The sequence below is a fragment of the Thamnophis elegans genome, chromosome 11, assembly GCF_009769535.1.
Source record: "Thamnophis elegans isolate rThaEle1 chromosome 11, rThaEle1.pri, whole genome shotgun sequence".
Lineage (NCBI taxonomy): Eukaryota > Metazoa > Chordata > Lepidosauria > Squamata > Colubridae > Thamnophis > Thamnophis elegans.
The window spans coordinates 38,602,802-38,627,106 of NC_045551.1; the positions used below are offsets into that span (position 1 = coordinate 38,602,802).

Sequence of the window (24,305 nt, forward strand, 5' to 3'; positions counted from 1 at the left end):
ATAATTCATAAGCAGCATTAGGGGAATCCACATTTATGAGTCAGACCCATAGCAAGAAAATAAACAGTTGTGACATAACATACATAAGATTGACATAAGAAAAGCAAAAACAATATTAAAAAGTATATTGCTATTTTAACATTTAAACAATACAATAAAAATCTAAATAATGGTTGGAAAGTTGAAAATGAAGGAAAGCAGTGAAGTTTGAATTTACCTGCAGTTTAAGGTGCAAGGTCTTGGGAATACAATAACTATTACTTTGTACAAAATAAGCAGTGAAGAAAAATGAAGGTTAGGATGAAATTGGAAATAAAGTAATCAGTGTTGTAACAGCTTTGTCATGTTATATTTGGAGTATGAACCAGATCTAGAGAAAGTTGTGATTTTAGGTTTCATGAAAGATGATGTGCTATTGTAAAACCCATGAACAGAGTTTGTATGATTTATGATTTGGGTTCTGTTTCTTTAAAGGAAAAGCTAAACATGTGAGGCTTTTTAAATTTGGGGAATGGGGAAGAGAACACCAGTGGAATATGATAGCAGTTAGAAAAATTGTGCCTAGTGAGTCATTGCAGAGGAAGTAGATAGATAGGTTTTTCTTTCTTCCAAAAGGACTTAATGTGGTGTATATTTGACTTTAATAGAATATCCTATCCCAAATTGATGACTAGAAGCCTTAAAATGATTTAAGGAAATTAACAGAAAAAATGTCTCTGTGATTTCTAGGAGAGATAAGTTATTTGGTATCTTTGTATTTAAAGGTTAACATTTATAAGTGTGGAGCAACTTGTAACACTAAGGGCAATTTTTGCAGATGAATGGCAAGGGAATTTAAAAGAGAAGAAAAAAGGATGGGAGGGAGAGCTGTAATCTATCACTGACAAAAGCGGGAGAAAAAAACAAAGGAAGGGAAAGAGAGAAGAGCCTCTGTAAATGATGAGTTCAATTTTCTGATAAGAATGATCTGGCCTTCTAGCTGCTGGGTATGGTGGAGGATGTATAAAAGATTATCATGGAGTTAGAGAAGGAGCAGAGAAGAATGCCCCAAACCATCAACAGGTTGGAACAACTCTACTGTTGTGAAAGTTTGTAAGATTTGAAAGTTGGGGCTTCGAAAATAGTCACATAGAGTCATCTAAAGTCACATGTTGCCTTAAGAAAATGGATGGGAACCTTTTTTCTGTACCTCATAATGCTGCAACCTGAAAAAAGTGGAAAATTCAGAATGGATAAAGGAAATAATTCTTCATATGGTACATAGATTGTGCTGGTTGTTACCATAAGATAAAGTGATGACAAGCAACTTCAATGACTTTCAATGAGACTAAAAAAAATGAAGGATAAAGCTATCAACAGCTGTTAGTCACAATAATTACTGTAAGATTCCCCCCATATCAGATTAATATGACGCAAATACTGGTGGCTGTATGTGCACAAATAAAGGGATGCAGTGCTCATTCACTGCCTGGGTATTCACTGGTTGACTGCTGTGGGAACAGAGTAATGGTCTGCATTTCTCCTTTTTCTCTATTATGTTCTAATAGAAAAGCAGAAAAGTAAATAGTAAAACCGAATATAAATATAACAATCTTATTGAAGTAAGTAGAGTCATTCCATGGAGGAAGAATTAAGGACTTCCTTAATGTTGCCAGTGTACGCTGAGTAGACAGGAAGTAAGAAAGTTCTTCTACCAGATTCCCCTTTTTAAAAAGCTTCCCTTCTAACAATATTTGTGGAACGAAAAATAACTGGTTCTGTTAGATGTAGTTGCTGCTAGGTCAAGAGAAGTACCGAGTTCTGGAATGCATGGGTTGAAGGTCTACACCATTTGTTCCTTATAGATAGCCAAATGCTTGTCCTTCCTCATTGTCAGTGATAAATACAAAGCCAGTGAGCTTTCTTCAGGAATGTCTCAAGAGACTTACAGTAAGAGTAGACCTCTGTCAGTGGACAAGTCTTTCTGTAATATTCTTCAGCTTGGCAGAAGCTATAAAATCTCCCGGACACTCCTGGAAATTTATATCCGTGCTAAAGTATGTTGAGTATAGTCTCTGAATCTTCTATGCTTCAGTCATTCCCCACCCCCCATCTCCCATCAAATGGTAAAAAAATATGACAGACACCACATCAAATCTAGTGAGATACATATGAAGAAAATATTGTTGCTATTCATTCTGTTGCACCAAGACTTAAATAACAGAAAATGACTATCTGTAAAAAAATACTTAAACCTGAAATCAGAATCATTCATGGTAATAGAATGTTTTATTTATATGTATATGTAAAAATAGCATGCATGTTTCTGAAAATAAACTGAGAACATGAACTGGGAAGACTTTTACAGACTTTAATGCTATGCATCTAATTAGGATGTTCCACTTTCTAACAAGAACATCTATTTGAAGTAAACATCAAGATTGCAGTTCTGTAATTTTTACAGTTGAGAGGAAGAGGGTGCAAATCCCAAAATGTCATATAAGGGAAAGAATAAGTTGGAATTCTATTTCTTGGTCCAACCTTATAATGCACAGAAAAGAAGAATGTAGGCCTTTATGTCTTTTGTCAGTTTTTTAAGGCAAAGATGATGAGAGATTAAAATAAAAAAAGTATGGAGGAAAGATTGCTTGAATGGCCAGCATAATTTGTGTTCCAATAGAGATAATTACTTAGATAAGACAAAAGGAACATTTTGTACGTTTATGAGGCATATATTGTTCAAGCTTTCAAGACTTATTAAAAATCATTCCCCCATTGTCAAATTGGTGGGGATGGGAGGGAAGAAGGAGAATTTCATGGATTTTGGCAGGATGCTGCTAGTAGTTCTTTTGTAGAAAGGATCAGAAGGTAAATTTCTGTCCATGCTTGCAAATTATCATGATTAAGGTGATCAGAAACAAGGTATGAAATAGTATCTTTTGAAGCAGTGTAGTTTGAAATTCTGCTGTTGTGAATAGCCTCAGTCCTAAATGAGATAATTGTCAAAGACTGCAAAGACTGAAATCCAAAAATGGCCATGATCAAAAAAGTCTGACAAATTAAAGTACTTGCACGCATAATTCAAATCATAATAGCACTTTATCCCTTTCAATATAACATTCAATCCCAGCTGTTTTCTGTTGTGGAATCCAATAAATAGGTCTATGCAGAAAAATATAATCAATTTGCACAATAAAACTAAGCTTCAATTTTTAAGGAAGGGTGATTAAACTTTCCTTTGGATTATTTCTCTTGATTTATTTCTAAATACTAAAAATCCAAAATGAATGTGTACTGATGTGTGTAGTTACAGCCACATCTCTCTCACTATTAAAGGTAAAGAAAATCTCTGCTAAGTTTTTAAACCCTATCATGCCGAGCCATCTGCACAGTGATTTAATAGCTGAAACCCTCAATTGTCAACTGACCTATTCATAATGTGCGCTTTGCCTGCCAACCTCTTGTGTGAGAAAGCTGATTAAATTAAAGTTGTATCCAGCTTGTTAGTTGTGTCTTTATGAAATTTCTGCCAAATGGTAGCTTTAAATTAATGATTATTAAAACAATTGACAAGAGTAGTTCAGATACTGGATCTGTGTATTCTATTTATGATATCCATCCCAAATCTTTGTTTTTTTTATATGAAGGGAGTGTAGGTGTAAATTAAACCTTTGTTTTCTGGGGATTCAATCTATGACATTGGGAGCAATTGAGTCCACTGAATAGTTTTGCTTAGTTCTGAGAAACTTGAAACCTATATTCCATTTTTTTCTTAAGATATTATGTCCACATTTTTATGTCCACATTTTTGGCAGATGTACCAAAAAGAATGATAGATCATTCCATAATTTGTCATCTTCCTTATTGCAGTTTCATGCTAGCATCAGGCATAACATTATGCAGATAGTGGTTCCACATAGTCTCAACAAATGATTTTTTTGATCAGTTTTTCTACTAATTATTGGGATTCAATGATTTCGTAGATGATATTATCAGAAATCTGCAGTAATCTGTAATTTCTTGATTTTTATAGCATCTGTAAAATCATTTCATAGAACAACCAAAGTCCTAAATAGAAGGTGAACCAACCTCTCTTCCCAAAATTAGTCAAAGTGATTGGAAGAGCTAATTTGAAATATAAAGCACAAAGTATAAACCAGAGCATTTAGCCAATTTTCCTCTTCTCACTCCCATCCCCACCCCACTTTTCATGTATAGTATGTGTGACTCACATACATCTCCTAATTTAACATCTTCTCAGTACAAACCATGTACTGTACACCCACACACATATTATATCCACCACTACCACCAAATAGCAGGATTTTTGGTTGATGGTTCTGAGAATTTAAGGGGGAAAGACCACATGTCTAGTCTCATTTGCAGCCAAACTGAAATGGCTATGGAGACACAAGGCCCAGGAGTGGATGAGAAGGTGACACTTCCATGTGTCTTTTGATGGGCTAATTGGAACTGAGCTGGCAGCTGTTTTCATATAGTTCACCTTGAGGTATCCGAGATTGTCTGCATGGGAATTTTTGTGTTGGGAGAAGAAGGAAATCATGACAATTGGAACAACTAAGGCTGGCTCTGGGCTGGGGATAATATGGAGGCGACATCATGTGAAGATGTCCATCAAACATGGTTAGCAAATAGTTTGTTTGCTCTATGGCCAGCAGGATGATATCTTAGTTTCATATCTTAGTTTTAAAAGCACCTTTTAAATGTATACTCCAACTTGAGCAAAGCATATTGCACATGTTAGGATATATTCAGTTGAAATATCAGTTTATGAGATGAATATCTCTCAGCTGTATCAGCACTCAATATCTTCTTTTTTATCTTTAGGGGAAGCTAAGAATCTTCCTACGTATCCAGGGCCAAACAAAATGCGGGATTGTTACTGTACAGTAAACTTGGACCAGGAAGAAGTTTTCAGGACCAAAATAGTGGAGAAATCACTATGGTAATATTTCACTGAATTTAAATTATTATTTCAGCATTTGTATGTTAATTTATTTTAGGCACAATACTCTGTTTTGTGAAGTGAGAACTGTCATCAAGCAATTTGTTATACACACACACACACACAAGCACAAACATAATGCAGAATGCTCAATAAAATCAACAGTTCCCTAGCAACCTTATTCCTCCAAATGTTAAAACAATGAAATACTCTGTTATGATTAGTTTTTGTTTTAGTATATTCGATGTATGTACATTGCCTTTGCTCAGGAGCTTATGGTAATATACAAAATGTCATTCCTTCCTCCAGTATTTCCCTACAATTACATCCCTATGTGGTAGGCTGGGCAGATAGAAGGTGATTGGCCTAGAATCACCTGCTGTGGCTGAAGATGGTTGTGGGGAAGAGGGTCTGTGAGGGTAACACAACCTTCTTCCATACATGAAATTAGGGTGCATATTGCCATGAAAACATGGGTAGGAGAGGGCCATTAATGTATGGATAGAAAGTGGCCAAGTAAGAATTATGTTTTAAATTTGTCTAATACTAACAAAAAGGGCTGCATCTTTACAGATTTCCTAAGTTTCAAGAGAGTAGGGATTTGGAAACAGAATACAGAAAAAGACCCTTTCCTGCTTTTAGGAAGCGGGCCTTGAACAGAAAGACAGAATCTTTAAATTAATATATACATTTGGTAACATCTGGCTGCACTGCTGAATATTATATCCAGGAAATAATTATATGAATATGCAGTTTTCCACTATAGCAGAATTGTCACATGTCTTACTGTGGAAGAACATGGAAGGTTCAAACAGCAGCACAAGTTTCTACTTTACTTTTTACTTAACTGGTTGCAAGTAATTCTGGACCTCCTGCCAAAACAGCATCTTTAAAGTCTGCAGCCCCAAACATTTGCTGCTGAAATTTGTTTTTTTTTTGTGTGTGTTTCATTAGGCATAGGGATGAAGAACAAGGTAGTTTAAAGAAGTACTTCAGTACCAGGCATAAAATGCGCTCATCTTCACTACAGGTTCGGAACTGGGAGCGTGTGCGTGCATGCACACGCTTTGTGTGCACAGAGCACTTCTGTGCATGTGCAGAACCTTCTGGGATGACGTCTGAGTGGGTGGGTGGAGCCTACCTCCGCCGCCATTACTGGTTCGCATGAACCGGGGCCAACCATGCAGAATACCATCTCTGTTCAGTATGTGAAAGTGAACATCCAATGCAGATACATGATGAAACCTTACAACATAAAATATGAACACAATTTTTTTTATCACATCAGTTGACACATCATCTTAAACAACATATACAACTTAAGGCTGAATGTGTTTGTTTTCTTTATTTTTTGATCCTTTTCTGACATAGACGTTTAAAAATATGAATTCTTGGTTTTTGAAGGATTCTTGTGAATCAAAGTGAATTGATGGATTCTTTATATACATATAAAGCATAATGTTGCATACACAATGCCTTATATCTAACATTTTGGCATCACATTAGATTTAATTTTTTTTCTCTTACAATATCATTATGACATTCATATGGAATGTGTTCAGAGGCTGGGAATATTCCATCTCCCAGACACACACTTTGTAAAGTTAGAAGTATGGCAGATTATGTACACTATCCTCCCCTCCCTCAAATATATCCCCCCTCCCAAATAGAAGCAGTTCACTAATAATTATAGAACAAAACAAAGTTCTTCCAGCATTACAGAGACTGGGCAGCAGTCCCACCTCAAGCTTTTTTCTCTTTAGAGAAACATTTGAATGTAGCAGCAGCAACAGCTTGAACGAGTTTTATCTTAATTCTTGAATATATCTCCACATGAATAGACTACTAATCCTTATTATGCTCCTTTCTGAACCACAGTTGATTCAATACCAGTCAGGCAGTTAGACATCAGTTTTTTTCTCCAGTGTGCTGAGGAGAATCCAAGGAATAGTTAACTCTGCCTTGCTGATCATTAGACTGAGTCTGTCAATTTTTTGTGTTCCCAGTTTTGACTCAGTCTTCAGCTCAAAAGACGCTTATAACTTAGTTCCAACTTCAAAACTAAAGAGCAAAGATAGACAGAATTTCCCTTCCTTGGATTCTCACTTGACAACAGAGGAAAGCAATCGGCTTCCTTCAGTATTCACAAGGAAAGCGAACTTTCAGACAGGCTCTCCAGTCCAACCGGCATAGCCGTCATTATCGAGCTCAGTCCAGCGGCTGAGGCCCCTTGAAGCTGACAAGCAGGCTCCCTGGTCTGACTGACATAGCTGCCATTATCCGGCTCAGTCCAGCAGAGCTGAGGCTCCTTGAGGCTGACAGGAAGGTTCCCTAGCATAGCCGCCATTGCTTTTTCTTCCATTTTCTGCTTTTTGAGTCTTATGCCCTGCTAAAGGTAGCTGTTGGCTGGTAAAGTAGATTGGGAAGAGATTGCTTTTTTTCTAAGCTCCTTTTAAGGGAGAAAGGAGATAAAACCTTTTAGATTTCAGCAGGTTTTTTTTCCTATTAGGTTCCTGAAGTGTCTCAGGTATTACTTATTGGTCCTACCAATGTTCACCTCTAAACTTTCTAATTTAAAAAGTTGCATGCTATGTAACATCTAAATAGCATTGAAAGCATTTAAATTTAATTTAAATGGAAAATTTTGATTTTAAAAAATTCCAACATTTGTTTTGATATGAACAAAAGAAATGGAATTATTCTTATTGAGTTATTGTTATTTTTACATAAATAAGTAGTATCACATCTTTATTATCTTCATCTGTACATTGTCTGAGACCAGCCATTGACTATACTTGCTGGCAATCCTGGTAGAATCAAATGCATACAAAGAACTTTCAGTGGGGAGGGCTCCTCAAACTGCACTGCATGCAAGTAGACCTAAGAATCTTTCTGAGCTAGAAGACTTTGGCAAAGAAGAATAGGGCAAAAATTGCAAAGCTTAAATAGAAAGGTTTTTAAAGTTGGATTCAGGAAATGCTTAGAAACATTTATCTCTATCAAAGTAGGCCTTACAAAATACTGCCTGGAAGGGAGTCCAATTTTTACATCTGCCACATTTCTTACTTTGAATCTGTAAACAAATTGCACAGCAAAAAAACAAGGGGGCATTTATATTTGCAGAAGGATGCATTTAACTTTGTACCATGTGGAAGCTGTTTCAGTTTCTACTCATTTAAGAATCCATTGAAACATGCAATTTGACTAAGGGAACCTAAACTTTTGCATATGATTTACTAATTATTTGTACATTGCATGTTATACATTTCATATGCATATTTGGTTTCTCTCTGTTTTAACTTTGTGATGTAAATTCCTGCTATGGAATATAACATTTGCTGTGGCATTTTTTATTACCTTCTTTTTAAAATTTATTTAAAAGCCACATGGGAGACATTCAGTTTGGGATCTCTTATTATTAGTTGCTGTAAAGGTTGCAGTGTAATTCTGCATTCATAATTCTTCCAGTTTGAGAAATGAAACAATATTTTTAATTCTTAAATTTGTCTAATGCTATCCAAGAGACTTCAGTTATAAGATAATATAATTGAGGAAGAAAGCCTCCAAAGCAGTGGTGGGATTCAGCCAGTTCGCACCACTTCGGGAGAACCGGTTGTTAACTTTCTGAACAGTTTGGTGAACTGGTTGTTGGAGGAAATCATTAGGGCAGAGAACCTGTTGTTAAATTATTTGAATCCCACCACTGCTCCAAAGCATTATTAAAATGATCAAATTTCATTCCAAGCTAATAAAGGGTATGAAGTTAACTGCTTATAGTTTTTACATTATAATAAAATTCAATATCTTGCAGAGCTAAAAGTTAAATTATGAAAAAATATAATTATGAATGCCAATTGTTAAAACTACATGCTTATTACTTTCTCTTACCCAAATCTTCATTTTTGATGTAAAAGAATATAAGGAAAAAACTAAAAAGAATTACAGCCTTGGATATGGAATTCATCTAAAAACTGGGTGAGAGTATGCACCTGACATATCTTACAATTAAGAATGAGTCCAGAGAACTAATGTGGCCTATTGGCCATAAAGCTGGATCTTAAAATACATTGATTTTACTCTTTCTCAGCCATAGTTTAGTCAGGTTTTGTGAATGAGTCTAGTAATTGACACTTTCAAGTTAGGAAAGGATTTGGGGAAGTTAATTTATAGATATTTACTTAATAGTTTCAGTGTAAATATATGTAATCAATTTTTAATCTGATTTTAAATACAGATGTATTTTAGGCATTCAACAATTCATTGAAATTCGTAGTAAATCTCAAATCATGAACTTTCTTATATTTATTACACATACATTTATGTGTAATTTGTGACATTCAAAGATTCTTCTAAACCAGTGATGGCTAACCTTTTTGTTATAGGGAGTCAAAAATGTGAGCGCACATGTGCAATAGCACGCGCATGGGCCAGCACCCATAATGCAAAGCGTACCCCCACATGTGCATGCATGCATAACCTACTCCCACACTCCCCACCCACATACGCCTCACTGCTCGCCTCCAAGCTGATATTGATATTTCCTCTGGAGGGCCAGGGGAAGCCGTTTTTGCCCTCCCTGGATCATTTCCAAACTTCCGATAGGCCATTTGGCCTGTTTTTCACCATCTCCAGGCTCCGGAGGCTTTCCTGAAGCTTGGGGAGGGTGAAAATGGCCTCTCCTGGCCCCCCAGAAGGCCAAAAACCAGTGCTGATGGCTTGCATGCTGGCAGGTATGGCTCCATGTGCTGCCTGTGGCATGCGTGCCATAGGTTTGCCATCACAGTCCTATAGGTCCCATTATCATGAAAAAGTGAGCGTGGTGGGTTTATTCCAGAGGTGGGTTCCTACCAGTTCGCACCTATTCGGTAGAATCGGTTCGTCAAATCTACCGAACCAGTTAGAAGAGGTTCTAACAGTGGACCCGGAAAGCAGGCCACACCTACAGAAGAGGTTCCAAAATTTTTTGAAACCCACCACTGGTGGGTGTGTAATGTCCCACAGTTATCTACGCATTAATAATGATCTAGTAATATTTCCTTATACATTTTAGGGACCTTTCCTTACATAATTGGTGTTTTCTTTCATACTTTTGGATTTCTAATTTCTGTTTCCCTTAGTTGGCAATTGCTAAAACTAATCCCACATGAAAAAGTATTCAAAGCCTTCTTGATTTTAATTGTCAATTTATTTATTCCTGCACATTGTAATATTTATTCATTTACATATCTCTGTTTTTCCACTGTTGTGCAAACACAATTCCAGCAGCTGCTAACATGTGTAAAATTAAATATATATTATACTCCCTTTCAAATAGCAAACAAAATATTTCTGGATTTAATTCCATATCTTGCTTTACAATTGCTTTTAACCACTAACTTCTGAATAGCTACTTGGACCGACCTAAGTACTAATTCATAATTTCATATCCGGTCACATGGGTGGCAAGCCACTCCCACAAAGGAGTAGGTTCCAACAATTTTTGAAACCCACCACTGGTTTATTCTGTGTAAAACATCTTGTTATGAATTCTCTACATAAAGAAAACAGATCAATTCCCTCTTTGCTCAGCTTTTAGTAGGCTCCAAAGTGGTATGGGTATGGTTCTAAATTTTGGTTTTATTTTTTGCATGTTTTCATTCAATTCCTTCACTAAATATTTCCCTTGCTTTGAAACTAGCTTAAAATATTTTCTGTTTGCATCTGTCGGTGTTTGTTTTGATATTTTAGATCTGTGATCTGTACTGCTCTAAAATGATGTTATAATAATTTGATAGTTCAAGAGGTACTTGTTTTAGTGAGAAAGACGCACTGAGGGTCAGCTTTCTCTTACAAAGAATATATTGTTCTTGAAGGTCTTCCCAGTGTCCATTTGGCTGCATTCTTCTAGCATTATTTTTCTTTAGACAAATAGAAATAGAAAGTGCTGCTTCTAGAAGTTGTTCTGAAATCACTGGATAACATGACTTTGTTGCCTATGTGACAACTGGTGGGAATGTCACAACCTTCCCATATGTACTCTTTCAGAAATTCTATAACAGTAAGACTTTTCCCCCCAAAAAATAGGCACTCCCAACAATTGTGTATGATTTTTTCCCTTTGAGTTTGCCATCTTCCAACATAGAACAAATTAATTGAAATTAAATTTTCCTTATTTAGAGCTTCATTGCTAATTAGGAAAATCATAGATACAGATAAGTCCATTAAAGGTGTAGGCTCACAACAGTTGCTACAGTATTAACTTGCATTCTGTAGGAGAGACTAGCATTTTAAGTAGTCTGGAAGAGAAGAAATTGTTCAAGAGCTCTTCTGAATTATAAAATTATTTTTTTTGCCTTGTGCTGAATAATATTAATTCCTAGTTGGGGAAAGACACCCACCAAATGAGTGACATAGTTCCAGTTAGTCAGATCAGACAACAAATACAAATGAAATAGTTGGTTCAGGATTCCAAATATGTTCAAGCATGAAACCTTGTACTGAAAACTGATATTTCAAATCGTACTTCTCCAGCTTGTTCTCCATTGGATTCTATTCTATATTTTCTTGCTCATTTTAAATATAAACCCTGAAATCAGTGGTGGGATCCAATTTTTTTTACTAGCTGTTCTGTGGGTGTGGCTTAGTGGGCATGGCATGGTTTGTGGGCGTGGCAGGGGAAGAATACTGCAAAATCCTCATTCCCTCTCCACTCCTGGGGAAAGGTTGCTACAAAATCTCCATTCCCTCCCCACCCCACTAACCTGCTTCCCAGCTCTGTTCTCCTGTACAGGGCAACAAAAGAAGATCAGCTGGGAGGCAGCAGGGGCGGGGCCAGCCTATTTGCTGGTTCTCCAAACTACTCAAAATTTCCGCTCCCAGTTCCCCAGAACCTGTCAGAACTGGCTGAATACCACCTCTGAAATGTTTGGGGATGAAAAACATCAATTGTAGGGGCACTTTAAGTACCCTTAGAGTAAATATTCTGTGCAGTAGAAATATCGGCCTTCTGAATGTGGAGCGTCTGGTTGTCCATACTAATTGAGAGTTAGAGTCCTAACTGTGTTTAGCAGGACAGAAGAAAGGCTGTTGTTTGCAGCATAATGATTTCAGCTGTGCCCATAGATTGTTAAGAGAAAGTAGGAGAGGTGTTATCCTGGCAGCTGAAGGACATATCCTACCCTAACAAGAGAATTAAAAAAGAATGTGTGAAAAAGGAATATGCAGGTATTATTTTAAGATGTTTCTAATAACATCTTCCAATTGCTTGTACATGGAAGGCATATAACTTGTCGACTACTGCCTATTTTTTTATGACACTCAGACTGTTTATTGAACAATAGAATAGTCTTAAACAATTATGTTGAAAAGAATGTCTCCATAAAATGGGTGGTACTTATAATTACTTTATGGCAATTTATTCCATAACAAAGGAAAAGAAGTTTGATGTATCTAGGTCACTATATATACATAGTCTGAAATGTGAGAATTGCCAAATTTTCTTAATTTGTATATAAGCATTTCCTTTTTCTTTTTCTAGAAAAGTGCAAAACCTGCTGTCTGGTATAATACTTTAATTATGAATATATAAAATGATACTGCAATACAATGTTCTTTTAGGTTTTGCAACACTGCAAAAATACGGCTGTATACTCAATTATATTAATCATTGAAAAGGCAGTTTTGGGCTTTCATTTTCAAGAGTCAAGCTATATAAAGAAATGATCCAACTTCCAAAGCAATTTGGAAGATGTGATATATTAAGTTTTGAAACAATATAAGTTTGCTAGCTTTAAGCAGTGGCAGCCTATAAGGCAATTAAGGTGCCAGGTAAAAGCTTTAATGGGAAAGTTGACAGTAATTGATTTCCAGCTTCTAACAATTGTACTAAAGTGTTTTATTTTTGTTTTACATAGCCCTTTTTATGGAGAAGACTTTTACTGTGAAATTCCACGGAGTTTTCGACATCTGTCATTTTACATTTTCGATAGAGATGTTTTCCGCAGGGATTCAATCATTGGTATGTGTTTATATGTTAGTTCAATTTTAAGTCTTAATTATTTTTGTAGCTGGAGAAGCTCTGTATGTTCACACATTTGTCAACAACAGTACTGAATTTTAAAAAATCATGTATTTTTTTCTTTAAATGTAGCCTAAACATTTCAACATACTATTCATCATGGTTGAGTTATGGTTATGTTCTTAAATAACTATATACAGTAACAATAAAGAGGATAAAATTCCTTCAAAATAAAAATCTGTTCAAGTCGTATTTCTAAGTGAGATGAAATAAGCTTTTCAAAAAGTATCTCTGTTTTGAAAAAAATAAAGCAATTAATCTGAACATGCTGTGAACTAATAGATAAAAAGATTCATCTATCCCGATTATTGCTGAATGAATCTACTCATTTAAACTTTGGTTTAGTTTTAGTTAGAATATTTCACTTGAATTGCAGGTTAAATTCTGTTTTGATGATGTTTTGAACATATGAAGAAACAAAGTTTTAAAATTTTTGGAGATCCTCCCTCCCACCCTCCCTTCTTTCTTTGATGTGCCTTGGCAGTCTTTGATGCTCAGATTGCTAGTGCAAAGTGTGTAAAATATTAAATTTGAGTGGTTGAGAAATAGCCCAAAGTCCAAAGAAGATTTATAAGCATTTCTGACACAGACAGATGAAATTAAATCACAATTACAAAAGGAGGCAGGCAAGCAGGAAACAAAAGGAGTGAGTCAAGAGGACGTTTTGGAGGCAAACACCCCCCCCCCCCCCCCGCCAAGGATTAGGATGTTTCCTTCTTCAGCAGAGGTGCTGCTAGGGATTCTCAAAGCATTGTAGCAATAAGGAAAACATTGAGTTCGGGCAAAAGAAAAAAAAGTGAGGGTAGGGAAATGATGAAAAGAGAAAAAAAGGATTCATTTAAAATATTTCTGCACAGTTGTATGGTCTGGAATGTAGTATTTCTCTAATTTCCTAAAGCTTCTTACAATTCAGAACATGTTTTGTTAGGTTTTTACTGGCTTCTGCAAATCTGCCAAGATAGCACATAGGTATAAAGAAATAGGTTTTTATTAAGGTGAGAAAGCATAATATACAATTTAGCCCAGTCTTTTTTCTTGGTGAGATTGAACATTGGTCTCAGCCTAACTGAACTACTGAAGGATAGTCAAGTATCCCCTGCAAATTTCTCATGTTTCCATGGATCTTCTTTAGGGGATCAACTCATACCTGATTTCATCAAAGTATGTGCTGCAAAAGCTGAAAACGTGCAAATGCTGCAGTGTATATACCTATCAGTGGTGGGATTCAAAAAAATTTACTACCGGTTTTGTGGGCATGGCTTGGTGGGCATGGTGTGGCTTGGTGGGCATGGCAGGGGAAGATACTGTAAAATCTCACTTCCCACCCCACTACAGGGGAAGGATACTGTAAAATCTCCATTCTCTCCCCACTCCAAGGGAAGATTACTGCAAAATCCCCATTTCCTCCTGATGAGCTGGGACTCTGCAGGCAGAGAATAGATGGGGACGGGGCAAGCTATAACTACTCAAAATTTCCGCTACCGGGTTCTCCAGTACTGGTCAGAACCTGCTGAATACCACCTCTGATACCTGTGTATAAGTTAAGAGACCGGGATGTGGTGGCAACATTGATGTAATTAGGTCACTTTACTGTGGATGCTATACTATATTTCACTTCTGGAGTTAGAAAAAATCTAGAGACCTGTTGGATAACACTTGGCTACCTTGTATTCTTCTCTGGTTAAATGCAAATGTTTTAATATCAAAGTGCTTTTTAATCTTAAAAAGTTTAGCTGTATGGGATAATCTTAACAAATAGCAACACTAGGATATACATATTTACATATTGAGATTCAGAAAGAAACCAAAGAAATGCTTGAGTGGAGAATGTATTTATTTGTCAAATTTATAAGACTGCCAGATCCCATCAAGATTCTGGGCAGTGTGCATTACAAACAAAACAGTATAACAAGAAAAGAACAGTGTGTGTTCAAAAGAAAAAAAACAAAGAGAGGAAACAAAAAGCTGCTTCCTGGGTCGTAATTTTTTATCACACATATTCAATTTTATATGTTTGTATTGCAAAGTTGTGTTACCGGACTTTGTTTACAAAAACTTTCTAAAGGGTTTTTATCTTTATCTATGAAATGTAAGACTGTCTTCTCTGTCTATATATTTATTAAGGATTGAAATTGTTGTAGGATCCATGGCTGTTCTGGGCTGCCTGATTGACACTAAGCTGCCCATTTCCTCTCCCTCTGTCTCTATTTTTGTTTTGATGTAACAGGCTTGCATAATGCAAAGTCAGTCACCATGGCAATCCCAGATAAGATAAACATTTTGCCCATATACCTATATGTTTTCCTTCCATATAAGGCACTATCATCCAGGATGAATGGATGGATTGAAATTTTTCTGCCAACCTGAGGCCAGTACTGTATGTGACTTAATAAAGTCAGGATTTATGATAATAAATAGAATCCCAAACTTTTAGGGTGCTGCTTACATCCATTTATATAACTAAATGTCTCTTGACCTTCCTCTGTGCTTCAACAAATTTATCTAATAGAGACTGAGTTAATTGGCAGAGTTTGCCAACAAATGATTCAATAAACAGCAGGCATGAAATGGAGGGCAATTTAGGCATACACTTGCCACAGGCACAACTTCAGTGTTTGAACCCCTGGAACAACAATCTTGATAAGAGATATTATTATATCTCTGTGTTATAACCATTGAAGGCAGGTTATCCATTTATACCAGAGTAAATGCCCTTTTGTGCAGAGCATGGAAAAATATAATGGTATCCAAGTGCAACAAAGGAGGCACCTGCGTATTCACAATAGCAACAACAAAAATCTATTTGTAATCTGGATCCAAAACTGTCCATCTGTACTTTGGGGTGTCTTTTGTTGGATCCAAAGAATGTATAGGTAGGGGAGCTAGCTCACACTAAGCCAACCCAAAATCTATTAGTTAGGAAGTAAGTTGAACTGCTGCCTCCCAAATCCCCATAGTCAATTGCAAAAGGCAGCTTTACTTGGAACAGCTTACATCCCGCAATGATACAGTCCTTTATTATCATCCAACAACAAGATCTGCTCATCCCAGGCCTTTGCGAAGGACTTGATAGATGGATAAAAATGCCAAATCTAGTCGAAACATCTGGCTGACTGTGCAACTAACCATAATAATACATTTCATATTCTAAATTTTGTACGTAAGTTTTAAATCAGCCTTATCTGATCAGCTATATTCAAAATGTAATATAGCTGGATATAATCCAGCTCACTGGATTGGGAAAGGTGGTTATAAATAATGAAGGTTGGTAATCAATTTTCTTCTGCTAGTGAGACTAATCCTCCACAATATCTACTTTTTGGGTTTTCTTCCCAAGGAAATGGGAGGCAGCTTCATTTACATCTACTTAGAAAGATGAGGAATCCCATGAAACATTGGGAAGGGTTTATAGAAGGGCTGAAATCTTGAAAATGGCTTCTTTCCTTGCCTGATGGGATATTCCACTGGAATTCAGTCCTGCAAAGTGATTCTCCATGCACAGATGTCTAATTAGGACCCCACAATTACCAATATAAAGTCTTCCACTTACAATCGAGCCCAAAAATTTGGTTGCTAAGCAAAACAGTTGTTAAGGGAGTTTTGCCCCACTTTATGACCTTTCTTGCCACAGTTATTAAGTGAATCGCTCTAGTTGTTAAGTTAGTAACACGGTTGTTAAGTAAATCTGGCTTCCCTATTGACTTTGCTTGTCAGAAGGTCACAAAGGTAAATCACATGATACAGGGGGATTTCAACTGTCTTAAATACATACCAGTTGCCAAGGGTCTGTATTTTGATAACGTGACCTCCAGGATCTGCAACGGCTGTAACTGTGAAAGCAGACATAAGTCACTTTTTTCAGGGCCAATGAAATGGCCCTGAACTAAACAAATGGCTGTAAGTCGAGGTTGTATAGGCTATGCCTATAATACATCTTCTCTGAAGTATTTTAATGTATTTAATATGAATTGACCTCAGTGCTTTTATGTTTAGGCCTTTGCAAAGCCTGTTATATAAAATAATATGATCTGTACCGTGATCCCTGAAATAAGCACTTGGCCTTATTTTGAGAGAGGTCTTATTATTTTTGAGGTGTAGGAGGAAGAGAGCGTGGTCACCTGATGGCTGCTGCTATGTTGCAGTATTTTCGGGGAGGGCTTATTTTAGCGTATGCGCTCAAAAGCCCAATTGGACTTATTATCCAGGGAGGTCTTATTTTCAGGGAAACGGGGTACTGTCATGTTCATTCTGACAAGCAACTTTACTAACTTCAGGACACTATTTAGGAAAGTATTGAAATGTTTTCTTTTTAATATGATAAAATCATTCAAAAAAGAATTTAATGGACTATTTAGACATTGCCTGTCTGAACTGGTTGGTGCTCGGAAGCTAAATGGGGTTCAGCTTGGATGATATTTGGATGAGAAGCTTCCGGAGAGTACCAAGAATGTAGGCTAGATTGAGACGATGAAAAACATCTTGGAAATTGTACAGTGGCCAATAAACTGTGTGACCCTATCCATGAATGTATCAAGAGTTGAAGCCAACTTCTAGGAGACTGGGTTGATTTAACTATGAGATATTTAAAAGAGGCTTTGAAAATGCTTTAGGCCAAATGCTGGGAACTTAGAAAATAGATTAACAAGAGAATTCTTAGCAACTGTGCAACGAACAGTTCAGCCTCTGTGACCTTCAGTTAAAAACAGGAAACATGCTACATCATCTGATCATTTAGCACTTATCTGAAAGAATAAAAGAGTCTTATACTGGGTACCCTTCATGTGACAGATGCACAATTATTTCTGGCCTAATTTACAAACTAGGAGGACAGATGAGAAGCCAAAGTTTTCATTTATGTAGCAAATATAAATCCAGAATTCAGTCATGAGAATTTCTTAAGCGAAATGTTTACATAGAGTGAAGCTACATCCTTCGATCAACAAGATGTTGCTATGTATAGCAAGAATAGTGCCCAATGGGAAAATATGTTATTGACTAGGATTTACAATTTACTTTTTGTCATAGTATTAATTATCCTGTTGTGTGAAAGCTGTGCAAGGCAGCCTCTCAGATCTTCCAATTTGCTTTTGTTACTGCAACCTCCCTTCCCATACTGTTTTTAGAGAGTCTATTATTTGACAAAAAGAGCTTTCAGGCTGAGAGAAAATTCAGAGCATTGTAAGCAACTGGAATAATGTGCCCCACATATACTTGTCAAACAAACCTTTTTCCAAGTACTTGATAAAATTTCTTAGATGATTTGGGTCTTGTGATCATATGAGTAATCTATAGAAAACTTATAAAGGTGAAGTTCATTTTTATATAATTAATACTAAGTCAAGTGTTTGAAATAATTTTTAATGTGCTTGAAACTTTCATTTTGTATAGAAAGTTTTTCCGATGCAGTTAAATTTTGATGTAATTATTCTAGATAAAAGCTGTCTCTAATCCCATCTGAAGAACCCTTGTTAGAGATTAAATATTTGGATTCAGAGAGCTAACTACTGATGTTATAAGCTTTTCTCCAAAATGAAGAACTTGATGTATAGTATTATTAGTACACTTCATTGATTTCATAATTGCTCTTTCAACAATGCTTGAACAGTCAGTATCTAAAGCATGTATTTTTCTACTCTGCAGAAATCATTTTTTAAACAAAGTCATTTTACATATTGTTTTACCTAAAATATATATTGTAACTTCCCCAATTTGTAACCTTGAGAGCATGTTGGGATTTTAATTTTTGGAATTTCCAGCCAACATGGACTTTTGCTTGGAATTAAGGGAATTGCAGTTGTAATACTGTATATCCCAAAGTAAGGAAGGCTGTGATATAGCAATATTTTATATTCATCGCGAAGCATTCAATTTAATCTATTTACAGGAAAAGTAGCAATTTTGAAGGAAGATTTGCAGAAATATCATAACCGAGACACTTGGTTTCAATTGCAACATGTTGATGCTGATTCAGAAGTGCAGGTAAGATTGTCTCTTCCATGGTCTTTATAATTATGGTGGCTGTCACAATTGATAGAGAAATGTTCTTGGATCCCCTTATTTTTGAAAATATATTATAGATCAGTGTAACGGCATGGGGGATGTTTCAGTCAGTGCCTGGATAATCACATCTGTACATGTATCCCAAGAAGTTAATTTTATAAAAAGTTGCTGTGTTGTAATAACATACTATGTTAACTTGGCATTAGTATCAGTGGAAACCACTACATTTCCTTCCAAGTGGAAAGAGGAAATATTATGAAGTCTCAGATAATTTGTTTAACTTTTGTTAAATAGGAACTACTGCTTATAACTGATATTCTGTCTGACATAGAATAATGTTTGGAGTTTACTTGATAAGGTTATCAATTGATCACCTAGTGATCACTGAGACACATTCATGTAGATGTTAGACAAATCTGCTTATTCTGGAGGAGAATAGACACTCCAAAATCACCTTTGTCTCACTGAATATGTGGGAGTCTTAAATTAAATTAAATTGTCTGGATATGTTTGGAAACATTATTGTGCCCATATCTAGGTAGAAGATAGAGATACCTAGTCTTGACATAATGGAAAATTATGATATAATCTACAATGTCACAAAAGATAAAACTGAAAAAATTAACACTTAGGTCCTTGTTTATGTAACAGTTTTTTAAACAAACCATTATTTCATAATTTTAGCTATGTCAAGGCACAGTGGATTTTTAAATATATTTTCAAAGAACAGTAATACAGAAAGACCATATTATATGTTTTAATGCCCCCTCTCCTCTTTACATTTCAAGCGTACTGAAACTGACAGTTAATCCTTTTAGAACGTTTTTGAGGTATGCATCAAACATGAAAATATCATAATTACAGAATTAACCTCATCTTAAATTGAACAGATTTAATATTCTCTAAACTCCTTAACCATTGACTTGTTAATAAGAGATATGCAAACTTTCTATACCAAAGACCACACAAACAACTAAGTTCTTTAAAGTTTTTCTCTTACATTAAAACCTTTCTCTTTTTTCCTTTGAGTTATTTAAATTCCAGTTTTTCTATGTACAGTTTTTTCACTTACCTTCATTTTGATAGTTTAATTGCACATAAAAGGACTTTGCTATCCTTCCAGAAGCAGGGAAATGCTTGTTAAATTGGAAAATTTAAAATACAATGATTTTTTCCATACTATTCGATTTGAGAAAGTTCTAGAATTTACAATCTGTTAGGCATGTAGTAGCCTTGTAGTGAAACAAAAATATTAGTGATCAAAACAATAACTTATCCTAAGTGTTTTGAATACTTTTAAGTATTCAACTACTAATTTAGCTATGGATCAAATAATTATGGTTGGATAGCTTATTCCATTTTTAGATACTTTATTAGATCTTAATATTGTTCCAGATAAATCTAATATTTATATATGGAAAATGTTATAAGCTTATGTTAGAAAAATAAAGTCAGTTTATAAATCTTCCACAGCAAGAGTACATTTTGTTACCATTCCTTATCACTCTTGTTTCTAATTATTTCTTAGAATTTCCAGTGTATCCTCAGCAAACTACAGTGGCACCAAAATAACTACCAGCATTAAGATAATGTGGTGCAGTGAGTGGTATATTGAGTGGCGCAGTGGTGCAAAATATAATAATATAGTGTAATTTATTCATTAGATACTCGCATTGTATTCAAACATGCTTGACCCACATTATCATTGCTGTAGTTTTACAAAACATTATACCTTTTAATAACGTGTTGAAAAGTTCTACTAGAGTACTGGACTCCTTTTTAAAAAAAACAAACCAAGCTGTTTATCAAACTGCATCTTTTTGGAAATAATGCACATTATGAAATCCATTAAAACCTGAAAAATGTTCCTGGTGATTGTTTGATTAAGTAGGGTTATACTAGTTTTTTTATCTTCTGTTAGAGATTTATAATAATGCTTTTTGAATAAAGTTTTTCCAGCTTCCTTTAATGAATTGGGATTCCTCGAACTTTTTGTTTAAAAGTATACAAACTAGTGATGATATTAGCTTTGATTGTATGGATTCATAAAATATTAGCAACCTTCAAATGTATTTATTTACCTAAAATCTATAAGACCACATCCTTACAGTCTGTGAATTATTAGTTTACTAATTACTTATTAGCTTACTAATAAATATTTTAGGTATCAATTCAGGAGGCAAAATAAAACAGCAATGCTAGTTTTGAGGAGATCAGTGCCATATCCATTTATTTGGTTATTCCTATTTGGGCTTCATGAGGTCAACTGGAAATTAGAAATCAAATGTAGATTAGTGTGCTTCAGGGGGCAAGAGAAGCTGAGTTGGTCTAGCTCTCTTTGGCTGGGGCTTGCTGGAGGACGAGGAGAGAAAGTGCTATTTGTGCCTGCTCTCCGCTTGCCTGGAACAACTTGAAGAGTTTAGGTGACAGACTTTAAAGAAATCAATTCAGGTTACATTGGCTTGGCCCTCCACAACTGTCCCAGTTTCTCAGGCCCTTGAGAAAATTAATTGCCCCTCATGGTCTCAAGGGATGACTTTGATATGATGCAATTCACATTTGGGGATCAAATGTTGCCCAAATGTCTGCTTCTTTTGTAGCTAACTGGATTAAAATATGCAATTCTAATTCACTTACTAAACTTAACTAAAAGTAATTCTTCATCTATCAAAATGCTTCCAAGATGTCTTTTAATTTAATATGGGGTCCACTGGCATGTCTAAATAAGCAATCAAATAACATTTGGATCATAAAATGCTTTATGTGGATGAACAGATTATATGGTAGTGATACTTTATGTGTAATTGATAATTACGTTGTATACCAAAATTTTCTGGTTTAGTGTAATAGTTTGGTGAATTACTGTTACTCACATACATCCTTCATACGCTAATGTGTTTATTGAAATGTGTTAAAAATGTACCTTAATTTAATATTTGAAATTTCCTAGAATAATTACCCAAGAAAATTATCATCTTTATAGATACTAATTATTTTTTATTAAACCTGATATTTTGAGTCCTTGGGAAAAGATTTAAATTAAATGAAAAAATAATAATTACAAGATTGTAACAGATATCCAGGGTTTTTAGCTGTTAAAATCCAAATGATCAAGTCAACAAACCTTTACATGCCCTTAGTATCTTGGAAGAGGCTTGGTCTTCTTTATTCTTTTCCGGCTAATGGAATGGTGGAGATAAATTATATAGATATATTCAGGATTATCTATCAGCCAGCATGGTAACTCTCTAAACTTGAACAGAACAGAATTTGATCTAGGAGGATAACCTGTTAAATCTTTCTGTTTAATCCTATTAAATCCTTCTGTTAAAGAAGGATTGAGTTAAAAATGGCTTAGGTCATGCCAAGGGTTCTGCCAAGGTTTTAAAAAAAATATCTAGTGCATCTGTATGAAAGGGAGAATTTCTTAGAATATTGCTACGTTCTCTATTCTAAGACCCTCTCCTTCCTGGTCATTTGATACAGAGTGGAGCTATAATTAAGTGCCTTGAAATAATTGTGGAAGCCATGGTTTACATATCTTCCCAATCTTATTTGGTGAAATTTCTACTGTATTTCCAGCATTAACAGCTGCAAGGTATTTTTGGAAGAGATTGGGATACAAAAAGTTGAGGCTTAGCCACACAATAAGGTCATGGAATAATATAAATTTTAGGTTAATCCATGTCTCAAAATTGCTGGTCCTTTTTTAAAATATTTATGGCTAGTAAGGATACTTTAGATCAGCTAACTGGTAATTGGATTTCCCCCCCAAATTATTTGGCATATTTTAAGAGGAATGGATTGTCTGAAACTGATTTTTTAAATTTCATTTTTGATTTTACAATCAGAATTTCACAATTTAGTTTAGATCAGGCATGTCAAACTTGTGAGTCACATGCAGCCCTGGACAGCTAGTAATGCTGCCCCACAAGATCTAAAATTTTAACATGATATATGACAGGTAGTCCACAATTGGGCCCAAAATTTCTGTTGCTGAGGCATTTGTTAAGAGCACGGATGTCATTTTGTGGGGCACCTTTTTGTTGCCACAATTGTTAAGTGAATTTTTGCTGTTGTCAACTTAGTAATATGGTTGTTACATGAATGGATTTCCCATTGACTTTGCTTGTCAGAAGCCCTCAAAAGGGGATTATATGATACTGCAATTGTCATGAATATCAGTCAGTTGCCAAGCATCTGACTATGGGGGTGCCGCAGTGGTTGTAAGTGTGAAACATGATCATAAGTCATTTTTTTCAGTGACGTTGTAATTTCATACTATCACTAAATGAAATGTTGTATGTCGAGGACTACCTGTATATTAAATATATTATATCTATATATAAAAAAGCCAAATACCACACACTTATCATGAAATTTCCAGAACCATAAAGCCTACAAACTTGAGATTTGGCACGTATGTTCCCCTTGGCTTCTAGGTGCTCACTAAGAAAGGAATTTTCAAAATGACCATCAGATCATTAGCATTTCTTATACAGTATTAACACGCTCTGATGCTATGGACTTCTACTCCCCCTCCTCACCTGAAAAGAACTCTGTTCCAAGTGCCAGTTGTCTTATATTAACACGCTCTGAGGCAAAAGAGTTAAGACACTTGCTCTCCCTCCCCACCTGAAAAGGACTCTATTCCAACTGCCAGTTGCCAGATGTTCTACTCCTTCACTCAGGAGTGGTCTGGGGCACCTTACAGTACTAAATGTCAATACCTCACCAAAATGTCTATGCCTTCCGCATATGGAACTAGAAAAAAGCATTTCTCCCTTTCTTTCCTAGTCTCCTGTTGTTTTTTTTAATTTTTTTTAAATTTTAATTTGTTTGTCTATTGCAATGTTAGAACTTAAATCAGAATATCCTTGGAATAATTTTAATTTTACTTAAGTTGCTTTATAAAATGCTAATGTTCTGATACATCAAAATAGCCCCCTCATCTTTTTTTGCAGCAGCATATGTAATCGCTATTGATACATGTTAAATTGGACATGAACTTAGCTAATATAACAGCAGGAGCTGAAAACAAACACAATGTTCATAGTATTTATTTCCTGTGAGACATGAGAAACATCTTTTGTCTTGTGAAGTGAGTCAATATTTATATGGCCTTTATGTGTTGCCAATACTCACTATATTGTTGATACACAAGCAGATGAGGGACTTGCTTTCTTGGAGATTATTTATATCATAACTCCTTCTATTTTTGCAGTACATTACAAAAGAAAAGTACTTATTTAGGACATGGATTTTAAATGCTAATTATAAATGCTAGTGTATTTTTATGCAGTT

General features: G+C 35.4%; 1 protein-coding gene across 1 annotated transcript in view; it reads left to right on the forward strand.

Moving 5' to 3' along the window:
- The window catches only part of RASA3 (RAS p21 protein activator 3), a 133,506-nt gene that overhangs the window by 36,526 nt on the left and 72,675 nt on the right, over positions 1-24,305 (forward strand). Inside the window, exons 2-4 of the mRNA XM_032226728.1 lie at positions 4,828-4,945; positions 12,838-12,941; positions 18,886-18,980. Coding sequence (XP_032082619.1) covers positions 4,828-4,945; positions 12,838-12,941; positions 18,886-18,980 — 317 coding nt within the window. The remainder of the gene's footprint in view (positions 1-4,827; positions 4,946-12,837; positions 12,942-18,885; positions 18,981-24,305) is intronic.